At 37.6% G+C, this 16,762-nt stretch overlaps 2 protein-coding genes across 7 annotated transcripts in view; one reads left to right on the top strand and one right to left on the bottom strand.

Moving 5' to 3' along the window:
* The window catches only part of LOC139818446 (uncharacterized), a 94,590-nt gene that overhangs the window by 39,961 nt on the left and 37,867 nt on the right, over positions 1 to 16,762 (bottom strand). The gene's annotated exons all lie outside the window — the stretch shown is intronic.
* On the top strand, positions 4,711 to 16,708 carry LOC139817897 (uncharacterized). 5 transcript variants are annotated; one of them, XM_071786175.1, is made up of 8 exons: positions 4,711 to 5,111; positions 8,598 to 9,003; positions 9,852 to 10,000; positions 11,626 to 11,745; positions 12,028 to 12,325; positions 12,579 to 12,832; positions 15,029 to 15,160; positions 15,450 to 16,708. In XM_071786175.1, the coding sequence occupies exons 3-8, from the start codon at positions 9,890 to 9,892 to the stop codon at positions 15,546 to 15,548; spliced, it is 1,014 nt and encodes a 337-aa protein (XP_071642276.1). In that variant the 5' UTR covers positions 4,711 to 5,111; positions 8,598 to 9,003; positions 9,852 to 9,889; the 3' UTR covers positions 15,549 to 16,708. The 5 variants fall into 5 exon arrangements, with proteins under 5 accessions (XP_071642276.1, XP_071642278.1, XP_071642277.1 ...); XM_071786177.1 differs by lacking the exon at positions 8,598 to 9,003; XM_071786176.1 differs by lacking the exon at positions 4,711 to 5,111 and having other exon boundaries at positions 8,388 to 8,945.

Raw genomic sequence — 16,762 nt, 5'->3', positions numbered from 1 at the left:
TAGTCGCATAGACTTCACTAATCGATGCGTCTGCGTTCGACGATTTCACTTCGATACCCAGCCGCATGTAAATGATAAAACGCGAGGTCTAATCGAAACCGTTATGTCAACGGAAGTGAAAATTCTTAATTCAGCGACATTCGTTTCCTGGATATTATTATATCGTTAACATATTTTTGGAAGGCCATAAACAAGAAGACGCGCGACAAGTTCCGGAAGGAAGATGAGATAGCTTATAAATTAATTATTATATTATATATTTTTTCACGGAAAAAAATTAACTAAATTTAGCCGTAAAATATGGATAACTAACATTTTTTGCAGCGAGAGTTATGATTTAGCAATAGTATCGCAAAACCTTTTGTTCTTGCTGCAAAAAATATAACTCTAATCTTGCTGCAAAAAATGTTTGTTATCCGACTATATCGCGACTATATTAGTTATAGTATCAATTAGAAATGTTTTGTTTCAATTGCACAATCTGTAAAACTAGGAATGGAAGGAGACACGTCACGCTCGAAGCAGTAATTCATAACTTTACAAGCACGTCATAATTAATGAGTGAAAAAAAAGGTTGCAAAGTTAATTCTCGCGGCTCATCGTGTCTCATTATGTCAAGCTCCCGTTATGTCCCGAAAGATCGTGTCACATTGATCCTCTCGATTGCCGTTTCAAGTGAAAGCACGTTTCACTTTATCTGACCTATGAATCATTCCAGGATTATACGGAAGATCATTCTCTTCCGGCAATACCAAGGGGCGCCAAGGTTATCATACTGTTTCTATTTTTACGTTATAGTACGATTGACAAATTGACCATAAAAATCATAGATTTAGCTTTCGATGAAGCAGCAGCTCTCAGGAAGAACTACTGCAACGATGAATCGTAATCAAATGACGATGATAAATTATAACAAGGTAGTTAAGTAGAAAAGAAGAAGGAAGAAAGTAATTTAAATAAATGTGAATTTATAGAGGAAAAAGGAGAACAGCATAAATAAGAATATAAAGTAATTTTCTAATATTTTAATTTTGTCAGTTCGCGAAAATATGTTAAACGTGACGTCCAGCAGTCGGCTAAAGATCGCAAAATAACATCGAAGGCCGCAGCCACTTTCTATCGCCAAAGAAAGTGAAACTTTTTGTAGACTCGAGGTCGTTAGTTGACCCTCGTGATGCTTTGCTAAGATTGGCAGACATTCCTAGTCGCGTCGCATACGGACGCGTGTATTCTCACTTATACTTACGCAATACCCAATCCAACAGCCGATTTTATTTCGTCGATTATTTTAATAAAAATTTTTAACAAAATTCTCATTTAAATTGAGCGAAATATTTAACTAATTAAATATTTAATATTTTAGAAATTCCGTTTTCTCCGCGAATATATGTACATTAATTATATTGCATTAATTTCAATTTATTTTTATTTCAATTTTTAATTTTTAATTGTGTAATCAATCACGTAATAAATCATAAAAGAAATCGCATGTGGTTTCCATTTCGATGCAATTTCCTTCTCGTAAGTGCAAATAATTAGGCATAAACGTCAGTCAATAGAATTGGGTCATATATCTATCGAGTTAAGATTATAAAGCTTACGTCACGCCGTAGTTTCGCATATCTAAAATTAAAACGGGAGCCACTTTCATCTTCGTCATTGGAGGTCGTTGACACGACGTGCGATCAGGCTAAGCTTGATTAATGCTAGCGACTACCTACCTCTCGGCCGTAAAAACCTGGTGCTGCTTTTGTGCTGATATAGACACACGTAGTTGAATAATTCGCCGTAACTAGAACACGGTTTACCGCTCTGGAGAAACGTTAAAATGATTATAATGTGCCGAGCACGTTGAACGCTCAATTAAGTAGAATAGCAACATATTATATCTTGCATTATATTATACAAAAAATAAATGCTGAATAGCGCCATTATTCTAAAGAACCATCTGTTGGTTACGATTGATGAGCACGATAAGTTTATTTATTCCCTCTAATCGTGCAATTTGTAGTATCACGCTAATTTGCATTGTGAGAATTTATGGCTTGTGAAATGTACACAATTCGCCTGGAGAGTAAATATGTAGAGTAGATCATGCAAGGATCGTAACCTCCATTCCGACGCCGCGAGGCCTCGAAGATCATCTGATCTTACTCAAGAGTCTCTCCTAAGTAGATCACCGTGGTCTAGAATTTCAAGATTCTGCACAAAAAAAGGTAGAAAAAAAAACTATCTCGATAACGTCCCGTGTAGTATTCATCGATAATCAGAAACGGATCACGTATATGTAAGATTACGCATAGAATAATGATGATAGCAGAGATATATATATGTCGATCTACGTTTAAATTCAGACACGCGCAATCCTGTAGCACCTTTTCGAAAATCTTTAATTAAAAAATTATTAATTAATTAATAATCTTATAACGGGAAACCTTCGATCTGTATCTTTGACCGACGATTTCTATTTACTTAATCGTTCGCGATCAAATGCCTCGGAGGCACTTGGCGCGCGACACCTTCGCTGAGCGATCGGCGAAAAACCTCGTCACGTCGGTTGAAACGATCCGACGGGTTACGGACGGCCAGCCGCGCTTGCAAAACTACGAACTGGAACAAACACAGGTGAATAGATGCAGCAGGTTGCGACGGGGCATTCCGCTGCGAGATGCACTGTAGGTACGTACGTCCGCGCGCGTAATTGCATCACGTGGCGCAATTTCGCCACGCGGGATTGACTCGGCAGTGTCAACTGTCACAGCTAAAACGACAATAATTACCGGAGGATCTTGCAGCGCGTCGCGATCCGCTTTGCATCATATATGTCGGTTATACATGAGTAATTACACAGCTAAGCGGATAATATGATTTACGTGCCTTATGACCTACGATGAAGATGTAAATCGTAGTTTTATAAAGGCCTAGCGTTAAAACGGCACGCTTCTTCATATTTTTATAAAATATTCTCATTACTAAAGGATAAATATTGTAGCAACTGTAGTAGGTCAAGCGATACTCTATTTCGCACCCGTCAATCTAATCTAATTATTACTTTTCTTCATTTTTCTATTTTGTTGAAAGTTGTTCTATTTTGACCCCTTAAGTTTGATAGTAACCTTTTGAATCGCCCTGTATTAATTTACGATAATACACGGAACCCGACGTGTTGCGCGTCGAAGATATGTTAAAATTATCGCTTTAGTTACAAAACGGTAGGTAATATATCTTTGCACATGTATATAGATTACGCAAATCTCAGTAAATTTCCACAACAGCATGATGATCTAAATCTGATCGAAACCCCGCGCGCTATTATCTGCATTGCGCATTTCGATTATTATCTTTTTATCGCTATTAGCTGCATATCTGTTTTACTGCTGACTGCACTCGTTTCTTGCACAAAGTAGAAAATGGTCGAGATTGAATCTCCGTCATGCACTCTCACCTCGCTTAATGCGCCTTGTTCAAACGTTATGTTGTGAAATGAACTTCCGGAGCAAAACGTGCGACATGGACTCTCTCTCCTCGGCGTATCCGTATATTATTTAATGAAAATAGATCTAATCTACGCCATTATGTCAAAACTTATGTATCATCGCAACAACGCGTTATTGTGTCATTAACCGCCAAAAATGAGTAATCGATCGAGTTTCTTTAAAATGAGAAAGTCGAAGCTGACGGAAGAACGAAGGCAGACGCGTTTGCAAGATAAATGCGATGGACTTTTACTCCCGTTCTCGCGCGCGCGGACTGCGCGAGACACTTCATGTCCATTACAATAAATTTCTCAGTGCATGCCCGATACGGCTGGCGACGGCAGTAGAGGAAGTTTCGTAGGCATAGCCGGTCGTCGGAGAAAGTAAAGAACGATATTTATTCGGGTTGCACGACCGAGATTGAACAACGGCCGCCGTCGCGTCATCGAGCGCTCGCTCGCGAACAAACGTTCACGCACGCACGGACGGACGGACGACCCGAACACGTGCTGCCGCTGTTACGTAAAACCCATGAAATAAATTATCGCTGTTTTACATGTAAAATGCCGCGATATTTATTACATTCATTATGGCGCGTATCTGTTTAATGTGTTTTAAAGCAATTTATCCACGATAAAGGAAGAGCCGTTTCCTGGAATGAGGGATTTAAAAATGAGGTGACACGTTTAATTGTTAAAAAATTGCATAATGTAAAAGTATTGCGTAAACACGGGGATATAATCCAACTTATTATAATTTGCTCGTTATATCATCTTATTAGCACTTCGTAGAATAGAGTAATAAGCACGCTCTTCAAGAGCATAACATTTTTACATAACACATTTCTACTTTCTTCTCTACATTTCACTCGAGAGTGAGCGTCTACAAAATTCCCATAAAATACTTTCGTTTAGTATTCCCCGAGCGTAATATGCCTCGTCATATGGCTTCTAAGAAACAAACATACGTCACCGTCAGAGATACGGACAAGATTGTCCTGTGGAAATTCCGGATAAAATGACCACTTCGCGCCGAGATCTACTTCCGCTTGATGAGCCAATTGATCCAATCCTATCATCGGTCTACCAATGTGCGTAACAGGTCCGTCGCACGCGCGCGTCACGCGACGCGGAAATCGCCTTTGCCGTAAATCTCCTCGCCCACCTTCGTCATCGTCGTTCGCGTCGTCGCCACGGTGACGCGTTCGTTTCATGCGGCCAATTTCCCCGTTGCAACTTTCTTCGCGAACGGCGAACGCGTGCGGCCGCTCCTCGCCTTCGTTCCGCCGGATAGTCGGCAGCCGCGTATCAAAGTTTCGATCGCTCGGCCGCGTCGCGTCGCGAACAAGCGGCCCTCGCGGCGTTTCGCGTTTCGGAAGTTTTTCTCCCACGACGACGCCCACCTTCGCCCACTTTCGCATCGCGTTCGATGATCGAGAGGACGTGTTCGCGGCAAAGGTCGCGGTTACGTGTGTGATCGATCGCCCGGAGCCGATTGCAGGTGACACCATCGAGCGGTGCACGTCACCGGTGAACCGTTGCGACAGTTTCACGAGTGTATCTTGCGGTTTTGGGCTCGGCGGGGAATCGAAAATTGCTGCCTGCGAGAAGGAAGCGACTCTGTGGGCGTACGAAGGTAGATGGAATTGCGAGTCAGACGTAAAACGAAACGAATTAATAAACAATTATATTGAAAGGAAAGTAAACTGTGAAGTTAATTAAACCGTACAATATATACTCAGTAATAAATATGTATCTGAACGTTCTTATTTCGTAGCAGGCGTTGATGAAATCTGCATTAATGCCATCTTTGTGACGTTCACTTAAATTTAATATTTCGCAAGACTTGCTTTATTTTATATATATTTCAATTTATTGCAGAATTATTTTTATTGGCTGATTGGATAAGCAAATGTAAATTCTTTTGATTGATTTATAAGATGAGTGAAAATTAGAAATCTACACGGCCATTGATGGTGAGATAAATTACAGTTCGACGAGAAAAAGTCAGGTTTGGCGAATGTAATCAAACGTGAAATTTAGCCGCCTCTTATATACGCATATTTATCGCATTAAATATTGTAAATTTAACGTTAATTAAGAAGAATCTTAACAAACGTGACAAGAGGGACGTCGCGAAAGTCAACGTTCACGTTTGGACTCTCGTCTTTTCGTAACTCGTAATCGTAACTCCGAACAGCTATTCCTAGAACACAGCTTGAAATTTGTACTATGCACTCTTCTGCAATAAAATAAAACGCCGAAGACGATCGCAAAATGTTAAATACGTCAATAAATGTGCGTATGTACATGTAAACGGTTGCAACATGTTAACACTCCTGCTGAAATATATGTACATTGTTGTTGAACGCGCGCGTTTACGTATGGCGTAAGTTACCTTTTTTTTTCTCATTCGTATGCGACACCACTAGACCGTTCGATGCAATATTTAACATGTATCTAATACTATTACAATCGTATCCTGGATCTTACAGATCCGAGGATATATCGTATTAATTACGCGTAGAAAAAAAAATTGCGCACACAAGGATACTGCTATTATCTCCTTTTACCTCTCGGCAATTGTCCTAGTTTGAACCTTTTTTTTGTAGAATTTTTTCTGCCGCGGTGAGTTCCGAGAGAAATTCGAGAACTAAAATTTCAGAAAACGAGGGATCGGCAATCGTTACGTCCATCGATTACGCTTCCGGAAAGGCGCTGATGTAAATAATTTCGATCCACTTTTTGGGGAACGAGTCGGACGCGTGTGGTGGTTTTACGTAAGCCGGACTTTAATGTGGCCCCCGAGTGAGCGTGGGATTTTCTGCTCCTCTTTTTACTTTCCTCCCGCAGGAGGAGGATTATCGAAGTGCGTTACTCTCTCTTTCATTGGAAAGTCACTCGATGTTTCTTCGGTTGCGGTTGAGATGCCGTATCCGTCTGGGCGCGTGTTCGCCGCGTGGCGCCACTTCACGAGTGCAGGCTGGACAGTCTGACCACAGAACATAGTCTTACTACTTACACGCCGATAAAGCTCTGTAGCACATCACAAAATAATTGATTTCAATCGAACTTGATACTCTCGAACGCTCGATTATCCGAAAAATATTCCAGTTGAAGAGCGATTTAATATTTTTCTTTTAATCGCTACGGATTGTATCTGAGATATCCGTGTATTTATCGGATAAACAATTTTATTGTAATTATTGTTACTTAATTTGATATAAATTTTTAGTTACGATTCTTTATTTTAAAGCTAGATTATTATTACGACATTCAATTGTGAAAAATTGCATTGTTCTAGTCCATTTTTGAAGACCTGATTTCATCATCATGCAGAGCATACAAATGGCGATCTTAAATAGCGACGAAAAGAATCCATTGAGCAATTGGCCTAAAACAATTAACGGTTATCGATGCAGAACCTGTGTGTATAGAATAGTTTATAGCTGTTTTAACTCACGGCGTTATATAAACGCAATCTTCTAAGTGTGCATTCTAAAGGCGCATATCTCCAAATTCTTCGTGATGCTTTTTTTTTAACAAGTGTTCGGGCATAGAATTCCGATACCTTGGATTTTTTGTGTTACTCAATTATTATATTATATATAGAAAAATAACTTCATCTGCCAGTGATTAAAACCAAATATTATTTTATTGCTCGACTAACTGGCACAATGTAAAAACTGCGTTTCGGCTCAATCGAGCCCTTCTCAAGTGCGGTCTAAAATTCACACACACAAACAACATTATACAATACAATAAATATATATATATATATATGACATAGAAATAAAGTCAATCATTATATATCGCTCAGAAAATATCGCAAAGAAATTATATTTGATTAGCCTTCAATTAAGTTTAGAGTGTCGAAAACGATGTAACGGTTAAATATAATATAACTACGAGTTTTATTGAGTTTAATTTAAAAGTTCTTGCTCCTTCCAATTAAGCGGCAACTGGCTTAGAGATTATTATTGCGAATTATATACGCAATATAAATGAATCTATATATCTTCTATCTATTTCTCTTTCGCGATTAAAAAGAGAAAATATCCGCAACGAACACGGGAGGCGTTCAATGACTAATGTTCATCAATTATTACATGCTGCATTTTTCAAAGCGCGTTTAAAATCAAAACGCTACCTTTTAGATTATGGTCAAGGCGAAAGGAGAGTTCATCTTGATTAACTCTTAGGAGCAAACCAGTGAGCACGATAATTACCAAAGAAATCTACAGCTGCGTATAACGATAATTAGCGATTGTAAAGATAGAAATAATTAATTTGATGTTAAACTAACAAAGTGAGGTGAGATTCCCTCAAGTAATTGTTCCAGTTTCCCAACTTTTGTTGGCAAATTATTAAACGTTATGACGTGATGAAAATATCGTAAGTAAATGCATCATCTCTTTTATAGTTTTATCTCTTTAAAGAGATATCTATATCTCTTTAAAGAGATATAGTTATATCTCTTTTCGTAGTTTTATAGCACTTGACGTGCCAGACGTATTTTTGCAACATGCAAAATAACGAAGATAAATGGTTCCAATTTGGAGAAACTATTTCTTACGTAAACTAAATTCTCCAATTTTGTGTGAGATAATTTCAAAATGGCTTGAGAAAGTTTGAACGTAAATCATCAAGCTTTAAAATCACGCAATAATAACACTAATACGCATATTACACATGCAAGTTCTTGTATTCACACAATTGTATAGGAATTATAATATCAATGGTGATTTTAGTCGTTTTCTTTTTTTTGAAGTTCTTAATCTTAAAACCGTGTATTACTGAATTATGCATTCTATTGACTTACATAGCATGCTGCTAAACAATACTAAAAATTATGTAGTTTTCCCATATTTATTTAAAGTTCTTTTATCACTTTAGGGAAAGATGATAATCAGGGAAATCATGCAGTAATATGGTAATTTCTGATTTCTCACACTTTATTGTTACTTACACGCGAGGCGTGACGCTGGGATCGGTCACTAAATTATTGTTTACTTTTAACACAACAAAAGAAACACGTTCGAAAGTGAGGTACTTTCAAACTGGCACATCCTATAATTCTGTTTACATAATGATTATGTCAAAAAGTGATTTTTTTTTCGAGACGAGGATTTTTCTTTCGTTAAATACCAAGTATCGGTATCTTCCGAGCTTACGAGCTGCGTAATTCAGTACTTCGCAAGCTGAAATATTAGCTAAGCGACCGCGACAGAAAAGTGGAAGGAGGGTGTCTCATTGGCGAGCGCTTTGGATGATGTCGGCTGCTGAGCGGGTTTCGCGAATGGAGTGAATTGGAGGGCGCCCCACCTGCGGGAGGCGAGGCTCGCCGGCGCGGTGCACGATTCTCGATTCTCGAAGGGGCACACATGCTCGCCTTCGTTTCCCCTTCGACTCCGTAAGACATCGGGACCTCCTTCACCGTGGTCCTCAAACGAGCCTCGCACTCCGCCAGGTACACAACTCACGCATTCGCTCGCTCGTACGCACTCGCTCGCCGCACCGGCACGCTCGTAAGTCCACCACGCAATCCCTTCACATACGTTCTGCTTTGACCGCCACGTGACTGACGTTCGCTAAGATCTCATTGATTTTTCTAGTCTATCTAGAAAGAGAATCCGTTTGATTTGAACAAGTTGACATACAATCGAACACGTGTCAAGTGACAGTTCTTTTTCTTCTATGCTTGTTTCATTTATTTCCTCTCTTCTATTATGTACTTAAGCAATTGTTATACGAGCTAATCACTTATCCGTTCTTATAAATTACAGCGTATTAGTCAGCCAATCATTTTATGCTTGTAATTTGACAGTTAAGTCGAAAGCTGCTTGTTACTAATCTAGTCACTTTGTTATTTAAAATTGCGGCATATTATTTGGCCAACTCTTTTACATCTATAATAGTGTATAATAGTTAGCTAATTGACAGCTGCTTGTTATCAAACGCCTTTATATATAAATCTCGACTTCCAATTTCTTAAAAATTGTTCTTTACCTCTTGTAATTTTTTTCTCTATTATTGCAAAAGATAAATCTTCTTTAACGTTGTTGTGCTTTAAATAAACTTTTTAAAAAAATATTTATCGAAAATAGAAAATTCGATTTGCATAATCACATTTACATAACACGATTTGTCCGCATTTAATTCTTTTTTATTTCACTGAATTTATTGCACGGAATTTTTATCACCATTAATTATAGATTGTTTACAAAGTTGGATCAGTTTGGCTAAAAATTAATTTTTAATTGCTCCCAAGTTCGTTCAGGCACCCTTTCACTTCGAACATTCAACATTTACTTTCGATTTTATTACTACCGGGAATATCCTGCCGCCTCGTCAGACAGCTTTTTTATTCACGCAGACTGAATCGCAACAGACCAACCACGTGAAGAAGACACAATGCGAGTGTTATGTGCATTCTGCGGACTGTTTTTGGCCGTCGCCATTGTCAATTGCAGTCCTGTCGAGGATAAGAAGGAAGCGGAAGACGACCTTAGTCCGCTGAACGAAGTAAGTTCTTTAATTTATTTTTTCCTACGTTTAAAGTGCCGAAGCGACGACATGTGTTACACATTTAGATATTAAATGTTTTCTGATTTCTAGTCGTGTATGTGTCAAGAAAGTTATCAGGAGGGACGAATTGTTTAGAAAGTATAAAGAGAATGAAATGGAAGGAGAGCTCTGCAATCACGCACCTCGCTTTAATGAAGTGATTTGAATGCTGAAGTACTTGCGGAGAGCTATTGTCGATCTCTTATATCGAGAGTGGAGTTTTACAGTGCCATCACGCGCGTCCTTAGTTAGAGGTTCTTGAAAAGTTGAGACACGGAAAGCGTAAACGAATTTTTTATACGAGCGACTCCGAAAGAGTAAAGTAAACAAGAATTTGACGATCTATCGCGAATTTGACGATCACGCGACGTTTGCGTCCGTCCTTTCCTTCCTAAAGCGCAACGCATCGATTAAATGTGCTTATACCTTCACTCGGCCTAGTGAACACCTCGAAACACATTACCGGAGAAACAAAATGACAAGTTTAACGCTTAGTAACGAAAGTGAAAGCAGCTGTCGCAAAAATTGTCCATTTGATAATTCTTCGTTAACCGATTAGGAAGTGTGCAATCGAGAGGTATCTGGGTCAGCGCCAAATCTCGTATAGCTTATATAAATATTTATCTAGTAGATTAATTCAGGGGAAAGTATACTCTTCATCTTATGTCGCAACTTTCTTTTTTTTTTCTTCTTAGCAAGGGACTATCTTCAATTTTAGAAAATAAATTTATATTTATACGGTAATATTTAATCTGAACATATTAAGTAACCAAGGTTATTATGAAAGAAGAAAATTTATTCGTCGTTGTAAGTCGAGAGGAAGACTAAAGGAAGATATCCCAAGATAAGAAGACTAACTAAAGAAAGATAACTGAACGTATTACGTTATAGCTAAACTCCGCTATACATTAAACGGTAAATGAGAGAAAAAGAGAGAGAAAAGGGAAACAGAGGACAAGGGATATACGAACGAGAGAGAAACATGATCTCGGAGAACGAGTCAAGAGTGAAAGTAGTCGGCGCTACCTGTACGAGTTCGAACACGGCTAGAAACGGATGCACGGATGTAACGAAATTCCTTCGAAACGTCGTTATACGCGCATCGGTCAATAAGCAACATTATCATTGTTCACGATCACGCGTTAATGTAACCGCGGTGTAATTCCGCTCGAGCAATACCCATAACATAACACATATCGACCTCGTTCTTCCAACGAAAGCAGCATATTGCATAACAGGGTTGCATGCACGTACGAAATTATAGTTTTAGAAAACTACATAAATATCGCGCGAAGCAATTGTAATAATTTTCCATTTTCTGCCAGACATATTGTAGATATTTCGTGCAAACATTATAGTGCAGGTTGATAATGAACAAAATAGATAATATTTGACTAACAAATAAAGACGTAATGCAATTTTCATAAAATCCGTATGAAGAAAACTTCTTTCTGTAATAACGCATTTCATCATCGATCTCTTTTCTCTCTTAATTATGAATTTTAGATTTAATTTGTTGCTTAATTTATACTATCTCTTTTAATTGACAGTCTTAAAGAAGCTTAATTTTATGATCCACATAGGTTCTCGTAGTCGAAGCTGATGAGGCGGCAGCTGATGATGGTGAAAGAGGCGATAGAGACAAGAGAAAGATTGGCATCAAGCTTGGAGTATCGAACGGCATCATTAACTTTGTGTTTGACGTAAGAATAATTAGCTAATTTTCTTCGTAAAATCTCTACTGTTCTTGTATACAGCAAGTTGTAATATAATCTAAATTATAGTTATAATATAAATTCTAAAAAATATCTTGTGAAGACTATAACTAGTAATTGTACACACACATTTAATTGAGACCGCGCTCGAACTGTAACAAAATCTCTTCTAAACTCAATATACATTTGCTTTTACTATTACTACATTTATACTTAAAAAATTTTTATACATATCATTACTGTTACTTTAACAAATGTATGTCTTTGTAGAAAGTGGATTCCTTCATAGACTCGAAAACAAAAGCACTCACAGTTCTCGATGAATCTAACAAAGCGAAAAACGCTGTTTTTGGAATCGACAACAAGCATTCGGCTACATCGGAGTTTCTCAGCAAATTAGTAAATCAGAAGATTCAGGCTGCGACGGGTAGCATTGGGCCCATTATAAACAGTGCGACGACATTCTTTTCGGGTGCCTCCGCTGGCATCTCGAAAGCTCTAGCTGGGAAAATCGCGCCATTAAGCTCGCTTTCCGGCGGTCTTTCCGGCGGTGCGGGCGGCGGTGCAGGTACGTGGATTGCGAGAAACTTTCCAATTTGTTTCATCAATCAGTTTTTAAGCAGAAATCTTTCATGGGTAAAAGAGAAATTCCAAATCCAGTAGGAATATTCAGGGATCAGATTTCTGGCGAAAAGAAATTATTTGTAAAACTTAAAACAATTAGTATTTCATCATTGATATATATGTAAATACGCTTTTTTGAAACAGCATTTATTTTTATCGTCACTGTTTTACGTCACTTTTGACTGTTTCGCCTGTAGGACATGGAGATGCTAGTGGAGGATCCTCCGGATCGGCCTTTATCGGCAATCTCCTGACTCAGAAGATCGGCTCTTTATCGAGCCTGAGCCAAAGTAGCGGCGGTTTAGGCAGTTTAAGCGGCGGCTTAGGCGGTTTAAGCGGCGGTAGCAGTGGTAGCCCTGGAAGCGATTCTCATAGCGGAACTAACGGCGGCGCGGGCGGTGTGAGCGCCGGCGCTGGGATCAATCTCGGAGCTTTCGGCAATCTAGCAGGGGTAGGATCACAATAAGTTAATTTTGCCTTTATCTCTGTTAAACTGTGAATTCCTTTTTTAAAATACTTCTTTAATACTTTTTTAAATACTTTTAAATACTTTTTATACTTTTCTATACTCCCATATATGTCGCCTGTTGTCTGTCTGATACGTAATGCAAGCTGTCTCTGCTGGAATATGCGTCTTCGTAAGAAACCGGTGTACTACCTCGAAATATACGGATAACACGACGGATAATACGGTTTTCCTAGAAATTGTTCGGTGAACAGTATTTACTTAACAAACTCGGACGAGGGTGACTGTTACGCGACGTTGGTTGTAAGGCTATCGCTATTTGCAATGATAAACAGTTAATTGCAGCGCTGTACGATAAGGAGAGAAATTCCTGGTAACCGCATGTTTCTAAGTATTTTCTTTACATTTCAATTAGAATTCATCATCATGTCATAAATGCATTTCTTTACTTCTTTATAAGCTTTTTCATCAAGACTTTTGTACATTTATCTATTCATTTCATAATTATGACCATTAATTGTTTCTCAATACACATTACTTACTAATTTTTCATTTTATTAGAAAAATGTGATACATTTAATAAAGTTACTAATCCTCGTGGAGCTTCAATTTTTTTTATAACAATCAACACTGTAACACTGAATGCTGTTTCTATAATCTGCCATTGTACTTGCTTTGACACCTTTCTCCGTGCCTTGAAATTATAGAGTTATAAGTAACCTAATTGAATACAATAAAGAACCTGCTTTGCTAGTCCCGTTGACACGCTTCATTGAACCTCCGGCTAATCGATGCTGCCGAGATAACTCCCTTTTAACCTCGGAAAGCGCCTTCATGAGAACAAGGCCTTCCAATCTTATATGTATATACCATTAACACAAGTATTGTACACAAACAGTACGATTATACGCCACCACAAGCGGCGTATTAAAGCGGCTTAAAGGCGGGCGGGATAAAACGGGATGCCGATGGGATGCGGAAAGGGAACGTTTGACTGCGGACTTTAGTGGCCCTGGACCAGCGACCGGCGACGTTTGCGAGAAGAAACCCCCTTTGGAAAAAAAAGCGACAGACAACGAACGAACGTTTAAACACACCACGAGAAAATGGGACGGACGTCTAGCGGATTTCACTCTCAATGGAAGAGAGAATATGTGGACGTTCCATGTAACACGGAATGTGAATTTCTGTTTTTAGCTGGGCTGAAAATCGGCAGAACCTCCTTTCTCACACTCTAGAAGCCCTTCTCTCTCATAAAAAAATCCCTATTTAAAGAATTCGAAAAATGAAAGGAAAGAAGAAAAAACGAAATTCTCCAGGAAACGCTCTCCTGACGAATCAACCCTTCCGGCCGAATCGTGTGGACTACGCTATGTTTAATATAAATTGTAGAAAAACTAGCGGCGTCAATCAATTCGCCGCCGTGAAAGCTGTAAATAATTTAAGAGCGAGAGGAACGAGAACGAACTCGTGGACTATTTGATATGTGTAAAACGATGTAAATAATGCATTCAGATACTCCATGACACGTAAAAAGAAATTAATATAGGACGGTGATGATGGTGTGATATAATGTTGATGTCAAATAAACTTACAATTATATTTTTGTCTACCATATACGGCGAGTTACAGATCATCATGCAGTCCCTCTCTAATGTATCCTTTCCCACATATTCCTTATTATCCTACCTGTAGAATTTATCTTTACGTACATTTATTCTGATATCTCTTAATCTATTTTTTTTAATGATTGGAGATTAATGATTAATGATTTCTCGTAATTGAGGTTGAGAATACTTTTCATTGCCATCTCTTTGAAGTATCGCTCACATAATTATCTTTCTATAAAAACAAAGTTTTTTTATGTAAATATATAATTGCTATCTAATTATAAAGAATTTTATTTCACGTATATCTGAATAAATATGGAATAAAATTGTAAATACAATAAATATATATGTACATAATTATAGTACTAGTGATTCACGTTTAAGAGTACTTTTTTATTTTTATTAAAACTACAAATAAAAATATTATAAAAAAAATATAATTATACAAACGGAATTCATATATACTTTCACTCCTACATTTTCCCACGTGATGTTCTATTATCGCTATTCTAATAAGTAAAGACATATGCAATGAAGCAACAGCAAAGTATCTGATTGTATGTATTTGCAGAAAAGCATTACTACGGAGGATACCCCCGTGTTCGACAGGAATAGGGTGGCCTTGGATATACCGTCAAGCGCATTCGGCACTGGCTTCACCCTAGTAACAAACGTTAGCAAAGTGCTAAGCAGCGTAATCCTAGTAAGTACAATGCATATACATTAAATACAACGCATACTAATAGGGGATATAGTGATTAGTTAATGATTGCTTTCCGCTAACGCGCGAGTCTAATTATAGGCTTCTTTTCTGTCATTATGATGAAATATTTTTCTAGTACAGCCTAATCGATTAACATGTTCGAATCGCCCTTCACTCACCTCGCTAGATTTACATCCGTTAAGAAAAAATAAAAAGCAATTTATGTATTTTCGACAGAAGCGAAACTACTAATCTCCGTTATTTTTAACGAATGCTTACATTTTTTCAGAACTCAGCCCGTCGAACGGAGACGTTGTTAGAAATCTTCAAGCCGTTCTTCCGCGGTACATTCGCCATAAAGGGTCTACCATCGGATAAACCCAAATAAAGAGTTCCATTTTTATTCTTGTACTACTACGAATGAATTGCTCAACGATCGCCGTTCCTCGTTAGGAAACGTTCCACAAGTTCGGACCATGTTTTCTGGATAGATATCGTTGGTCAGAAGTTGTGAAAGCTATTCCAAAGCTCTGTTGATCGTAGACTATCTTAGATCTGAGATTTAGATAAGATAGAATTGCACTACTGTTCGTGGAGATTTCTTCGCTACCGTTGTCTGATAATTGTTACTTATGACGCCATATTTTTGCCTCATATTTCATTTCCTACTTTTGCATACTTGTTATTTGCTTAATTATTTTTTTAAATGACTCGAAAATTGGCGTCGTAAGTCGAAGATACGCTTTTAATTACTAAAAGCGTAGATATATATTAAAATACATAGAGGAAATATAGATATTTATATAAATATGTACGTATACGAATTAAATGTATAAACATATTTTAGAAACAATTTAGTCAGATTTTAATTAATTAGCGTGTTAATAAGATACATGAAAAGAGCGACAATCAAACTGATTTACATGTCATAAAACAAGTTCTATTCTGCAATTACCTTACAATTATTCTTAAACAAATATAAAAAATCTTTAGAGTATTTCTTATTTATTAGTTTGTCACTTAATATATTGCCATAATAATTTACATAATAAGAAAATATTGTTACGTTAGACTTTTTATTTTATGATGATATATTACTTGGGTGTGATTGTGCGACGAGAAGGCAACTTCTTATTTATTAATATTTTATACTACTATTTATAATGCTAATTGTTTATTACGCAACAAGCAGATCGCATAAAAATTTCGCATTAATAACGTGTATGTCATAATACTTAATGATTTACCTAGACAACCGCGCGTATCATACAAGATCAAGTGGTCAGAGGGTCGCATCTCGCATCTAGTGACAACGACAACGCGACCATGTAACATTTTGCCATTCACATAACGAGGACACTTGAAGTAGATGTAACGCTTTGCAAAACAAAGTCCTCGTGTATGTTAAGCAATAATGATACTATTATCGACGAAATAAAACATTTATTTCTTTAAATTAAGTTACCGAAACATGTGTTAATTGAAATATTATTTGTACTTTGTTGTTGTGATGTACTAGAAGTTAATTACTAGATACGCATTAATAAAATTAAATAATGAAATTAGAAAAAGCCTGCGTTTGATGAATATTCCTTTAAACTT

The sequence above is a fragment of the Temnothorax longispinosus genome, chromosome 8, assembly GCF_030848805.1.
Source record: "Temnothorax longispinosus isolate EJ_2023e chromosome 8, Tlon_JGU_v1, whole genome shotgun sequence".
Classification (NCBI taxonomy): Eukaryota; Metazoa; Arthropoda; class Insecta; order Hymenoptera; family Formicidae; genus Temnothorax; species Temnothorax longispinosus.
Note: the sequence above shows the minus strand (reverse complement) of the source record. Positions and strands in the feature narration are given on the sequence as shown.

Excerpts from the sequence above, each read along its gene's own strand:
- LOC139817897 (XM_071786177.1), top strand. The coding sequence starts at position 9,890 with ATGCGAGTGTTATGTGCATTCTGCGGACTGTTTTTGGCCGTCGCCATT. Across the intron at positions 11,746-12,027 it reads TCATTAACTTTGTGTTTGAC|AAAGTGGATTCCTTCATAGA; the intron begins GTAAGAATAATT and ends ATGTCTTTGTAG. Across the intron at positions 12,326-12,578 it reads CGGTGCGGGCGGCGGTGCAG|GACATGGAGATGCTAGTGGA; the intron begins GTACGTGGATTG and ends TTTCGCCTGTAG.